Source organism: Octopus bimaculoides, chromosome 1, assembly GCF_046866305.1.
Source record: "Octopus bimaculoides isolate indiv1 chromosome 1, ASM4686630v1, whole genome shotgun sequence".
In the NCBI taxonomy this organism is placed as follows: Eukaryota; Metazoa; Mollusca; class Cephalopoda; order Octopoda; family Octopodidae; genus Octopus; species Octopus bimaculoides.
The window spans coordinates 5,962,548-5,975,481 of NC_142928.1; the positions used below are offsets into that span (position 1 = coordinate 5,962,548).

At 39.6% G+C, this 12,934-nt stretch overlaps 1 protein-coding gene across 6 annotated transcripts in view; it reads right to left on the bottom strand.

Moving 5' to 3' along the window:
• Nucleotides 1-1,044: 1,044 nt before the first annotated feature.
• The window catches only part of LOC106867230 (serine/threonine-protein kinase TBK1), a 94,562-nt gene continuing 82,672 nt past the window's right edge, over nucleotides 1,045-12,934 (bottom strand). For 3 of the 6 annotated variants that reach the window (XM_089348263.1, XM_089348269.1, XM_089348265.1), the window contains exons 14-19: nucleotides 12,720-12,824; nucleotides 11,665-11,766; nucleotides 11,022-11,112; nucleotides 8,341-8,411; nucleotides 6,599-6,654; nucleotides 1,045-1,089 (exon numbers count right to left, since the gene is read on the bottom strand). In XM_089348263.1, coding sequence (XP_089204389.1) covers nucleotides 1,076-1,089; nucleotides 6,599-6,654; nucleotides 8,341-8,411; nucleotides 11,022-11,112; nucleotides 11,665-11,766; nucleotides 12,720-12,824 — 439 coding nt within the window. In that variant the 3' untranslated portion in view covers nucleotides 1,045-1,075. Of the gene's footprint in view, nucleotides 1,090-6,455; nucleotides 6,655-8,340; nucleotides 8,412-11,021; nucleotides 11,113-11,664; nucleotides 11,767-12,719; nucleotides 12,825-12,934 lie in introns of those variants that run through there. The other 3 variants (XM_089348249.1, XM_089348261.1, XM_089348256.1) reach the window with 1 other exon arrangement.

Sequence of the window (12,934 nt, forward strand, 5' to 3'; positions counted from 1 at the left end):
CTTATATTTTCGAACAAGGCTAAATTACAGCAACATTTGTCCTAAACCAGGACATAAAGAATCACATATCAAGTGATTTTTTTTACTTAATGCAATGTTCAACTTTATTATCGCAGTCACAAATTATTCAAAATTATGGTTATGAACTTAGGACCCTGAGCTGTTTTTTTCTCTGGCATCAGGGGTGGATGAGATACCTATGGTGTTGCTTTTAAAAGTAAAGGAGGAGTAATGAAGTATGATTATAGAAAAGATTATGTTGAATATTGAAACATTTGAGTCGGAGAAGGAAATCCAGGCCCCAGGAGAATAAATGTGACTGTAATGACCTGAGGAGAGTGCTCATGATGAGTGAAAAGTAATCTTAGGAAAGGTAAATTAATTAGTTTGTTTAAAACTTATCTGGTATCAGAGAAATTGTGACTCTCAAAGATTCTGTATGTTTAGGATAAAAAGAGGAAAAGATAGGAGAAATAGCTGGGAAATAGCTTCCAATGTTATTGATGCAAGAGATTGGTGAGCTGCACCAAACTACATGTATGCCATTGGAAATTTCATTTCCTTCTTTGGATTTTAGTTTTTCTCCTTCCTAATGAAGAGCTAATGCTTGAAATGTCAAACTCTCTCTTTTCATTGAGTGTCAAACTAATACATTTCTTGTGCACGCCCTTACGCTTTTTGACTATATGTTTGTGTGTATGTGTGTTAAGCATGTATTATGGATGTGTGTGCGTAGGAATGTCTGTATATGTTGCTATGTGTGTGCATATGTGTGGCTTGCAGGTTAAGTGTTTATATGTTGGAGACAGCCAATGCGTGTGTGTGTGTGTGTGAATATCTATCTGTATATGTTACTATGTGTGTGTGTGTGTGTGTGTGTGCGGGTAATATATTTACTGATTGAAGAATTAAGTAGAGTTCAGAAGAGCCAATATATACATTGAGAAATGGTCAAAGGAAATTTGGGTCTGTCATTGGTGGATTTAGACACCATGGAGACAGCAGCTTCTCTTGTTACTGCTTGCATTATTAACAACACAAAGAGAGAGTTTTATGGGTTTTTATTTTCATTCCTTCATGACAAAACACCTGTAAAAGAAAGATGGAATTTAGATTTCTGACATTAAATTCAATTAATGAATCTGGAGCACAAACATTTAAAAGTGGTCCCTCCAATTCTCCTTACAATTGGTCAGCCCCTATCATTGGTCATAGTGCCTATTATTCCCCATATTCCCTCTTAACCCTTTCGATACCAACGTGGCTGAAACTGTCTTTGGCTCTGTAGTACAAATGTCTTGTTTTCACAAGTTTTGAATTAAAATCCTCCACCAAACCTTAGTCACAATTTATGTTCCTAACACTAGCTTAATGATAACTAAGTTATTTTACTAAATTCCTTGTTATATTTACAATTAATTGAAAGAAACACAGAACATCTCAACAGAAATATGGTAACAAAAGGGTTAAGATCTATAATAGAGAAACAATCCTTAACCCTTTTGATACCAACGTGGCTGAAACCAGCTCTGGCTCTGTAGTACAAATGTCTTGTTTTCATAAGTTTTGAATTAAAATCTTCCACCAAACCTTAGTCACAATTTATGTTCCTAACACTAACTTAATGATAACTAAGTTATTTTACTAAATTCTTTGTTATATTTAAAATTAATTGAAAGAAACACAGAGAATCTCAACAGAAATACAATAATGAAAGGGTTAATTGTTGCGAATCGTCATGTGACTGCCTCAACAAGCCAACCATGACCTCTAAGAAAATCAAATACTATTGGGTTGGTGCATAATTATTGCAACTTTTTTCCAACAAAAACAATAACAACATGTAACAAAAACATCTTTAAATGATTATTCCAGAGCATATTCACCATCTTCTTCAATTACTGCTTCCCATTTGCTTGGCAGACGGTCAGACCATCATTTAAAGATGTTTTGTTAAATATTGTTATTGTTTTTGTTGAATAAAATTTGTTGAAAAAAAGCCACAATAATTCTCTACATCAGATACACTACCTTGTGGTATTCGCTGCAAACCTCTTCAGTGAGGAGAATCCCAGAGCCAAACAGTTCCTTTTATTTTCTTTTGGTACCATGGCCAGAATGTAGGACATGTCCTGCCAATTCTCTGTTCTTTGTTTTCTGTAACAATTCCTCTTTTTCCTGATATTCAAATGCCTCTTTCTTTCAACCGGTTCATCAAATGTGACATCCACATCACCCTTCTCCTTCTTCTCCTCCTCCTTTTCCCTTCAATCTTTCCAGTCATCCCTAAATGCTCCAGGCCCTCTTCCTTCGTCACATGACCAAGAAACCTCAGTCGCTTGGCCCTTTACCTCGCAAAGCAGTCTCCTACTTACTGCAGCTCGGGTCGTCACTTCTTCATTAGACACTTTACCTGTCCATGCCAGCTTCCCAAACACCTTCTCACTTCTGATGCTATAAGTCCATGCCTCACTTCCATACATTAACACAAGGTAGACATAGCAGCTCAATATACAGATCCGTGTCTTGATGCTCAGATGGATTCTCAAGATGTAATACCAGTTCAATACTTGGGTCAATTCTTCTCTCTCTCTCTCTCTCTTCTCCTGTCCATCTTTGTTTCTTATTTCTTTATTGACCACAAGGGGCTAAACATAGAGGGGACAAACAAAGACAGACAAAGGGGTTAAGTCGATTACATCGACCCCAGTGCGTAACAGGTATTTAATTTATCGAAGCCGAAAGGATGAAAGGCAAAGCTGACCTCAGCGGAATTTGAACTCAGAACATAGCAGAAGACAAAATATCGCTGAGCATTTCACCCAGCTCGCTGCCATCTTTGTTTTTGAATGCAAGTCTATGGTCAAGACATGCTGCTGTATGAAATGGTACTGCTTCTACAGTTCCACTCACAAGGGTAGGCCACCATCAGAGAGATCTGCCACTTCAGACCTTTATTGATTTGAAATTCTGGAAGCAAATCAAGTGTGTTTCTTGTGAGTCCAGTATCTCAGGCACCAGCTGACCAACGCTGACTAGTGGTGTTGACCATGGACACTGACAGATAAAACAAAGAGAGGCAGACTTAGTTCTATCAAAAAGCCACAACATTATAGACATGATGTCATTGTCTGTAATGGAGGGTGGGGTGGGGTCTTTATAGTTCCATCAGTCATTGACCTGTGTTAGATATAAAATAGTGAGAACCACCTGGGAATTGAACTCACATCATCAGGTGAATTACAGATTGTTTAGTAACATCTGGTTATAGTTCCAAGACATCAAGCTGGCTGAATTGTAAGAATTTGCAACATTTTTGTCCTCTCTTTACATTTTGAGCTCAAATTCTGTTGAGGTTGACTTTAGCTTTCATCCTTTCAGGGTCAATACATTAAACACCACATGAGCCCTGGGGATGGATGTAATCAACTTATCTTCTCCCCACCGCAAAAGTACTGGTCTTGTGCTGAAATTTGGAGCCACACCTATGGACTATTTATTTGGTCTTCGCTTCAGTTTTGTTATTTTAGTTCCTTTGTCAGAGCTCTTTCCTCACACCTCCTGTGACCTCTTCAGTGACTCTCTATCCCATGTGTCTCCTTTTGTTCTACTTCCTCCATTTTGTCTTTCTGTGGTATGTATCTTTATCTGTGCATGCATTTGCGTTTTGTACCTGTGTATGTGTACATGCATGCAGATACACGCACACACATACATATGCGCATGCATACACACACAGGTACAAACACAAATGCATGCACACATAAAGATACCACAGAAAGACAAAATGGAGGAAGTAGAACAAAAGCAGACACATGACATGGAGAGTCACTGAAGAGGTCACAGGATGTGTAAGGAAAGAGCTTTGACAAAGGAACTAAAATAATAAAAATAATAAAACTGAAGCGAAGACCAAATATGTAGTTCGTGTGTTTAATTGGTAAAATAATAATAATTTATGGCAATCAGAAACTTTCTGTTTGTTCCCAAAACAATTTGCTGAGTTTATTTCATATGTTAAATTGGGAAAGTACATCTTCAGTTTATAATGCTGAGCTCAGTTCCTCTTGTAGCTGTGATCCCATCCAGGGGCAGATGAGTCTCTCTGACACTATGGAAACTGAAGGACTGACCCCAGGAATGGAAGAATTTCTTCAATGGAGTACTACTTTTTAAATATCTGGATGGTTTGCAATTAACACCTTTTTACCTTTTACTTGTTTCAGTCATTAGACTATGGCCATGCTGGGGCACCATCTTGAACAATTCTTGTTGAACAAATTGTCCTCAGTACTTATTTTCAAGTCTGGTATTTATACTATTGGTTTCTTTTGCTAAACTGCTAAGTTCAGGGGTATAAACAAACCAACACTGGTTATCAAGTGGTGTTGAGAAACAAACAGAAAGCCACAAACACACAGACATCATCATCATTTAACGTCTGTTGTCCATGCTGGTATGGATTGGACGGTTTGACCAGGGCTGGCATGCTGGAAGGCTGCACCGGGCTCCAGTCTGATTTGGCATGGTTTTTCTACAGCTGGATGCCCTTTCTAATGCCAACCACTCCGAGAGTGTAGTGGGTGCCTTTTATGTCCCACCAGCATGGGTGCCATTTATGTGACACTGGGGTGCATTTACGTGCCAATTTGCATGACACTGGTATCTGCCACGACTGCGATTTTGCTCAGTTTGATGGGTCTTCATCTCAAGCACAACATAATGCCAAAGGTCTTGGTCATTGCCTCCGTGAGCCAAAACACTCAAAAGAAACTCAGCCACTTTGCCTCCATGATGTATGTATATATATATATATATACACACACACACACACATCATCATCATTGTCGTCATTTAAAGTCTGTTGTCCATGCAGGCATGGGTTGGATAGTTTGACTGGGCTGATACGCTGGAAGGCTGCACCAGACTCCAGTCTGGATCCATATATATATATATATATATATATATATATATGACAGGCTTCTTTCAGTTTCCGCCTACCAAATCCACTGAAAAGGCTTCGGTTTGCCCGAGGCTATAATAGAAGACCCTTGCCCTAGGTACCAAGCAGTAGGACTGAACACCAAACCCTGTGGCTGGGAAGCAAGCTTCTTCGCAATAGCTACATAACATTGACACAGAGTGTAGAGTTAGTTTCTTGCTCAAGGCTACAACTCAATAACATCAGTCAGACCTGAACTAGACTAAGGTTGCCAGTAGGCCATCTCCTCATCCTCAAAGCCATTTCAGCCCTGAGACAATTTGAGTTGTACAGTCCCTTATGCCCTGATCCTTCTCTCTCCCTGAATTACATGGAGGAAATCTCGCAAAGGATTTCATCTTAGCCACCCTTGTTACCCAACCTTTTGCTCTCACTCTCTCACAACACCACAGTTTCTGGAGACAATGGCCACACATCGAAAACATACCCCTGAAACACCCCCCATTACTTACATAACAGGGCATGGCCAATGTACCCCACCTAAACACCCCATTAGTTATATAACATCCCCCTTGAATTACCCCCTTCACTTACCAACTGACCTTTCATGCAGTTATGATGACAAAAGAAAAATTTTTCTCAACATTTTTACTGGGATCCATTATCTTTTACTTGTTTCAGTCATTAGACTGTGGCCATGCTGGGGCAACACCTCGAAGGGTTTAGTTCAGTGGTTCGCGACTTTTTCACTACCAAGGACCCCTTTTATTTAAATGAGTTTTCCCACAGACCCCTTCTAATATGCTTATCCTTATGCATATATATATATGAAATCAAAATTTAATTCATGGACCCTCAGTACTACCTTTGCAGACCATCAGGGGTCCATAGACCCCAGGTTGGGAACTACTGGTTTAGTTGAACAAATCAACCTCAGTACATTTTACTCAAGACTGTTAAGTTACAGGAATGTAAACCCACCAACACCAGCTGTCATGTATTGGTAGGGCAGAAAGACAGACATAAAACTTCGCACACAAAGATATATATACAGACATACTAGTTTGTCTGTTGTTGTTGATGACGACCAAGGACATTATGTGTGAGAAGACGGGATATGGTGTGTTTTTTGGCTGTGGCCAATCAGTCCGATGCAGGTCGTGCACTGGTGGTCTGTTGGAACCAAAGGCAAGGATTTAGCTGTGGACTTGGGTCGTTTGTGTTTTCTTTGTGTCCCTGCAACCCTGTTTGGTTCATAGGAGGTGACATCTCTGTTGATGCAGCTTTGCCAGGCAGGGTGGTCTACACACACACACACAATGGTCTTCTTTTTGTTTCCATCTACCAAATCCACTCACAAGGCTTTGGTCAGCCCAAGGCTATAGCAGAAGACGCTTGCCCAAGGTGCCACGCAGTGGGACTGAACCCAGAACCATGTGATTCAGAAGCAAGCTTCTTACCACAGAGTCACACCTGTACCTATATTTTAAAAATCTGTTGTGCCAGCCAGGTTAGGATTAACTCTGTGCTTGGATTATATAAATGTGTCCCAAATCAGGAGTGAACTACAAAATATCTTCCTCCCCAACTCCAACACCATCAACAAAACACATCAAACACCCTGCCACCATTATCACAACTAATTAATCTCCTTACCAAATGTTTTTACATCTTCAGTACATTCTTGTATGGAAATTGACAAATTCTGAACCCTGTAAAGAAGAAGAAAAAAAAAAAGCAATTTAATTAAGAACAAAAAGTTCGCTTAGGATCATTAATTACAGAACAATTAAAGCACAAGTTCAGTTGGGCCACACAAAATAGTCATTTAGCTAATTATAGTTTCATAATTAGATATTATTTAAGGATTGTTTTTAAAAAAATCAGTTCTATATTTAAGAGATGAGGAATTATTTACATTATTTACATTTGACAGATATTTGTCCTCATCGTGTTTGTTGTTAACACAGCGTTTTGATTGATATACCCTCCAGCCTTCATCAGGTATCTTGGGGAAATTTCTCATTCCTAAGGTATTTTTTGATATTATTATTATTTAGGTCACTGCCTGGAATCGAACTCGGAATCTTGGGGTTAGTAGCCTGCGCTCTTAACCACTATGCCATATGCCCATGGGAATAATAATAATCAACAACATCAAAAAATACTTTAGGAATGAGAACCCAGGTTCGAAATTTCCCCATGACACCTGATGAAGGCTGGAGGGTATATCAGCCGAAACATTGTGTTAACAACAAAGAAGATGAGGACAAATATCCGTCAAATGTAAATAATGTAAATAATTTTTTTAAATTGTTCAAATATTTGGTGTAGTGTACAAGTAATTTTTTCTTTTACTTGTTTTGGTCATTAGGCTGTGGCCATGCTGGGGCACCGCATCGAAGAATTTTAGTTGAGTTAATTGACCCCAGTATTTACTTTACTTTTAAGCCTGGTATTTATTCTATCAGTCTCTTTTGCTGAACTGCAAGATTACAGGGATGCAAACACACCAACACTGGTTATTAAGCGGTAGCGGGGCAAACACAGATACAAACGCATACATACATGTACCCATATATGCGTGCATGTATATATATATATTATTTATATATTATTTATATATATATATGTATATCTATATGACAGGCTACTTTTAGTTTCCATCAATCAAATCCACTCACAAGGCTTTGATCAACCCAAGGCTGTACAAGAAGACACAGCTTGATGGACTGAACCCAGAACCATGTGGTCCGGAAGCAAGCTTCTTACCCCCCAGTCAGCCTGTGCATATTGTGCATAAATTTTAGTAACAAATCTTACACGAGGCCCCAAGTGTCATATGCGCCCCCAACAGGTCAAATGGACCTTTTGGGGGCGCATTGACCTCCTTCATGGAGTCCTTGACCCCCACATCATCCCCAGGCATGTACAAGAAAATAAATAAATAATGAAAATAATTAAGTAGATGTGCATTTATCGAACCCCCGAATAGTTCCATCGAGCCTTAGGGGTCGATATCGACTGCTTTGGAGACCCCCCCCCCTTCCTGGTCTAGGTGATCACTTTTTTGCCTCTATTTTTTTGTCTTTTTATTTTTCATATTCTTCATTTTCACTTCACACCCCCACCCATTTCTAATTCCTCTCGATGGTTACCGACTTCATTTACTGGTTTCTCGGACACATTTTCCCATTGAATTCTTTGACTGTTCTAACACCCCACCCCCACTAAAACAAACCCTTCCCTCTTCTTTCTTTTTCTCTTTTCTTCTTTTCTCCCTTATGACAAAGATTTAGAAAAAGAGCAGTTACACAGATACAAGAAATGACCATCGATTGCAATTATTAATGTTATCCTAAAACGGAATCAGAACCAGAAGGAAACATGGAATTTACCGTTTCATCATATGGAATATCAAGTCCTCATTGTTATCATGAAACATTTCCTTATTGAAATCTTTAGTGAACTGCAAAAAAACATAAAAACAATAATAATAATAATAATAATAATAATAATAATAATAATTCTTTTTATTAAAGACACAAAGCCTCAAATTTGGCGGGAGGGGGAAAGTTGATTACTTTGTCCCCAGTACTCAACTGGTACTTATTCTATCGAGCCTCGGCGGAATTTGAACTCAAACATAAAAACAGATGAAATACCACCAAGCATTCTGCCCAGCATGCTAACAAATCCGCCAGCTCACTGCCTTAATAACAATAATAATAATAATAATAATAATAATAATAATAATGGATGCCCTGATGCCGTACCAGGCGGTGGGTCTCATGGCTTCTGATCTTAAACTGATTGGAAGTGTTATCATGTACATATTTTGTCTTGGTATAAAAGATGGGTTTTACAGCAAGTATCCCTATCAATACCACAGATTTGCTTGTCAGTTGTTTGACCTTAATCAGTTGAGCATGTCCCTTGGTGGCTGACAATATGTGCATCTCTGATCATGAGCAGAAGTAGTTGGGGAGCATCATAGTCATGTGTTGAGAGGAATTCTTTGGGGTTTGGATAATTCACCTTTGGAAACATGGGCGTTTTGAACAAAATGGGCTACTCAACCTGAAGAAAATTCTAACTGGGCCCCACTTGCAAGGTCATGCGCTGTTTATCTTGATATGAGATCACCATGTCGCGCACATATGGTTGTGATGCATGTGCCTGGTGTACCCTTATCAGACGGGTAGTCATGATGGGTATAATGGGCTTCGTATACTTTTACCCGAGTGTCACTTTGGTGGCACATGCTGTTCTCTTACTCAATAATAATAATAATAATAATAATAATAATAATAATAATCATCATCATCGTTTAACGTCCGCTTTCCATGCTAGCATGGGTTGGACGATTTGACTGAGGACTGGTGAACCAGATGGCTGCACCAGGCTCCAATCTGATTTGGCAGAGTTTCTACAGCTGGATGCCCTTCCTAACGCCAACCACTCCGAGAGTGTAGTGGGTGCTTTTTACATGCAACCGGCACAGGAGCCAGTCAGGTGGCACTGACATCCAACCATGCTCGAATGGTGCTTTTTATGTGCCACCAACATGGGTGCCCAGTGCCAAAACAAACAAGAATAGAAACATTTTTGGAGGGATTTGAAGCATCACTTTCCCATTATTGAACTTGCTTGGTTTGACTGATGTACAAATTCTTTTAATCTTTTACTTGCTTCACTCATTTGATTGCGGCCATGCTGTAGCACCACCTTTAGTTAAACAAATTGACAGCAGGACTTATTCTTTAAGCCTAGCACTTATTCTATTGGTCTCTTTTGCCGCACCACTAAGTTATGGGGACATAAACATACCAACATCGGTTGTCAAGCAATGGTGGGGGGACAAATACAGACACAAACATACGCACACACACGCATATATATGATGGGCTTCTTTCAGTTTCCATCTATCAAATCCACTCACAAGGCTTTGGTTGGCCCCGAGGCTATCGTAGAAAACACTTGCCCAAGGTGTCACGTAGTGGGACTGAACCCAGAACCATGTGGTTGGGAAGCAAGCTTCTTACCACACTCCTGAGCCTATAATAATTATCTACAAATATGATAATAACGATAATTGTTATTATACCTCTGTGTGTTTTGATATTAAAACTGAAAAAAAGAAATTGACCATGTTTGTAAAAAGTTTTGGGTTTGCATCCCCCTAAGCAAATTCTGTTCTTGCGCTCATGGCCCCTAACCCCTATTGTTTGCAACCAGACACACACAATTCTAAGTGTTTCAGCAAATTAGTAAAAGTATATGAGAAAGGATTAAGTAGAAGTAAAGCACTGTCTTGAGTGATAGGACTCTCAGACCGGCCAGTTACTGGTTTGCTTGGTATATAAGTGATCAACACCACATAATCATCCTCGAATGGAATGCAAGTCCATCGTAGGGTCGCTCGTCCACAGCAGAGAGGACTGGAACAACGAAGAAATGAAGTATTTTGCTTAAGAATACAATGCACTGCCCAGTTTGGGAATCGAAACAGCAAACTTATGATCACAAGCGCAACATTTTATCCACAAGGCCAGGCAGCTTCACAAAAGGATTACGACTAACTGGAATGCCTTTTTGTTGATAAGAGAAGATTCATGTCAATGAGTAATGACTGACAAGACTTCTATCCGGGCAATATCGTCTGCGGAAGAAGAGATGCCACAAGGATTGTCACGGGGAACCTCACAGCAGACCCACCCCCCACGCCCCGCTACCCTTCCAGGAAATCATTTATATTCTCCCCCCCCCCGTTGCTGTCAGGAGTTGTTAACAATGTCAGGCAAGGGAGATAACTTTCTATCTGTAAATACACCAACCACTATTGAAGGAAAATGGAAAGAAGGAAAAGAAGGAAATTGAAACAGAAAAGAAGGAAAAGGAAAATGAAAAGAAAAAGAAGGAAAAGGAAAATGAAAAGAAAAAGAAGGAAAATGAAAATGAAAAGAAGGAAAATGAAAATGAAAAGAAGGAAAATGAAAAGAAAGAAAATTAAAAGAAGGAAAAGAAGGAAATTGAAACAGAAAAGAAGGAAAATGAAAATGAAAAGAAGGAAGCTTACTTTTGATGACTGGTATTTCTCCAAAAGGCTGCTGAAAACCTTCAGCTCACCGTTACTGGCTTGAAATATCTTTCTTTGAGTCCACACTTTTCTAGAGTTAAAAGAGAACAAATAAATAAATACATAAATTGAAGCTAATATCAAATTGTATGGAGGAAGACCCAAACAACCCTCTCCCTTTCTTTTCTCTCTCTCTTTGCCTCTTACTACAACTAACATGTCATTCCCCTCTTCATGTCATTATCATTTTCCTTTCTCTCCACCTCTCACTTCCACTAACCACATGGCAGCGCATCCACATTTGGCATTAATACACAAATGATAATAATAATAATAATAATGATAATTCCCCCACCGAGCCCCCTATTTACTTACTGGTACCAACTTCATTTACTGTCTTTCTCTTTCTCTCCCTTTCCAATGCCTTCAACGAAGGCTTCTCTATGTGGTTGCTGAACCTGCTAGAAACAGCAGCCAAATGTCACTCAAATCACAACTTGTTGCCATTTAGAAAGAAGAGCATCTTACATAAGACCTCGACACACTTTATGTTAAGACATGATGGTCATGGCTGGAATACCTTTGATCACAGGTTTACACAATCAGGCTTCAACAACAACAAAATCTTGCAACTCATACTTACTCCGATGCTTCCTGGAACTCCGAATAAAGTCGGATGGCATTCGGTTGGCAATGCTTTGTAATCAACTCTCCAGCTTTCTTGCAATTTTCCAAAAATCGACTCCTGGAAATAGACAGAACATCCTTGTCAGTCGTCTCTTTTATGAATACCAAAGACAATGAGATGGTGGTGGGGAATGACAAAGAAACAAGGACAGTACTCCAGCATGGCCACAGCCAAACTGAGTGGAACTGCATAAAAAAAGTAAAAATAGAAACTGGAACGTCAATAGAATATTACATTAGTAATTGTCCAAGACTAATTTCTAAAGAGATTCTTACCACATGGTTCCGGGTTCAGTCCCACTGCATGGCACCTTAGGCAAGTGCTTTTTACTATAGCCTCGGGCTGACCAAAGCCTTGTGAGTGGATTTGGTAGACGGAAACTGAAAGAAGCCTGTTGTGTATGTGTGTCTTTGTTTGGTGTCTGTTCCCCTCCCCACACTGCTTGACAACTGGTGCTAGAGTATCTACATCACTGTAACTTAGCGGTTGAGCAAAAAGAGACTGATAGAATTAGTACCAGGCTTTAAAAATTACAAGTAGTGGGGCCAATTCATTTGACTAAATTTCTCAAGGTGATGCTCCAGCATGACCACAGTCTAATGTCTTTTATTTTTTGTTTGTTTCAGTTTTTAGACTGTGGCCATGCTGGGGCACTACCTTGAAGAATTTTTAGTGGAATAAGTCAACCCTAAGCCTGATACTTATTCTATCAGTTTCTTTTGCTGAAATGCTAAGTCATTGGGATGTAAACACACCAACACCGGTTGTCAAGTGGTGTGAGTGGGTGTGGCAGGTAAAGACAGACAGACAGACATACATGACAGGCTTCTTTCAGTTTCCATCTACCAGATTCACTTATAAGGCTTTGGTCAGCCCAAGGCTACCAGAGAAGACATTCGTCCTATATGCCATGCAGTGGGACTGAACCTGGAACCATGTGAGAGGGAAGCAAGCTTCTTACCACATGGCCATGCCTGCACCCGAGGAATCCGAAAACAATGGTTGCTTACTTGTCAAGTTCCTGAAACTTGTCCAGGTTGTCTCTGTTTGTGCCGTCCAAAAGGCGAGTGCTGATCTCTTGGGTATGACTCGCTAAGTTTGTGATGGTCGGGACGCTGCGAGAGAAGAGAAACGATAAAAAGAGACAAAATGACAAAAAATATTCAAATAGTCATGGCTCTAATTAAACCTTGTAATTAGCAAAAAGCCAAGTGAACAAGGCAGC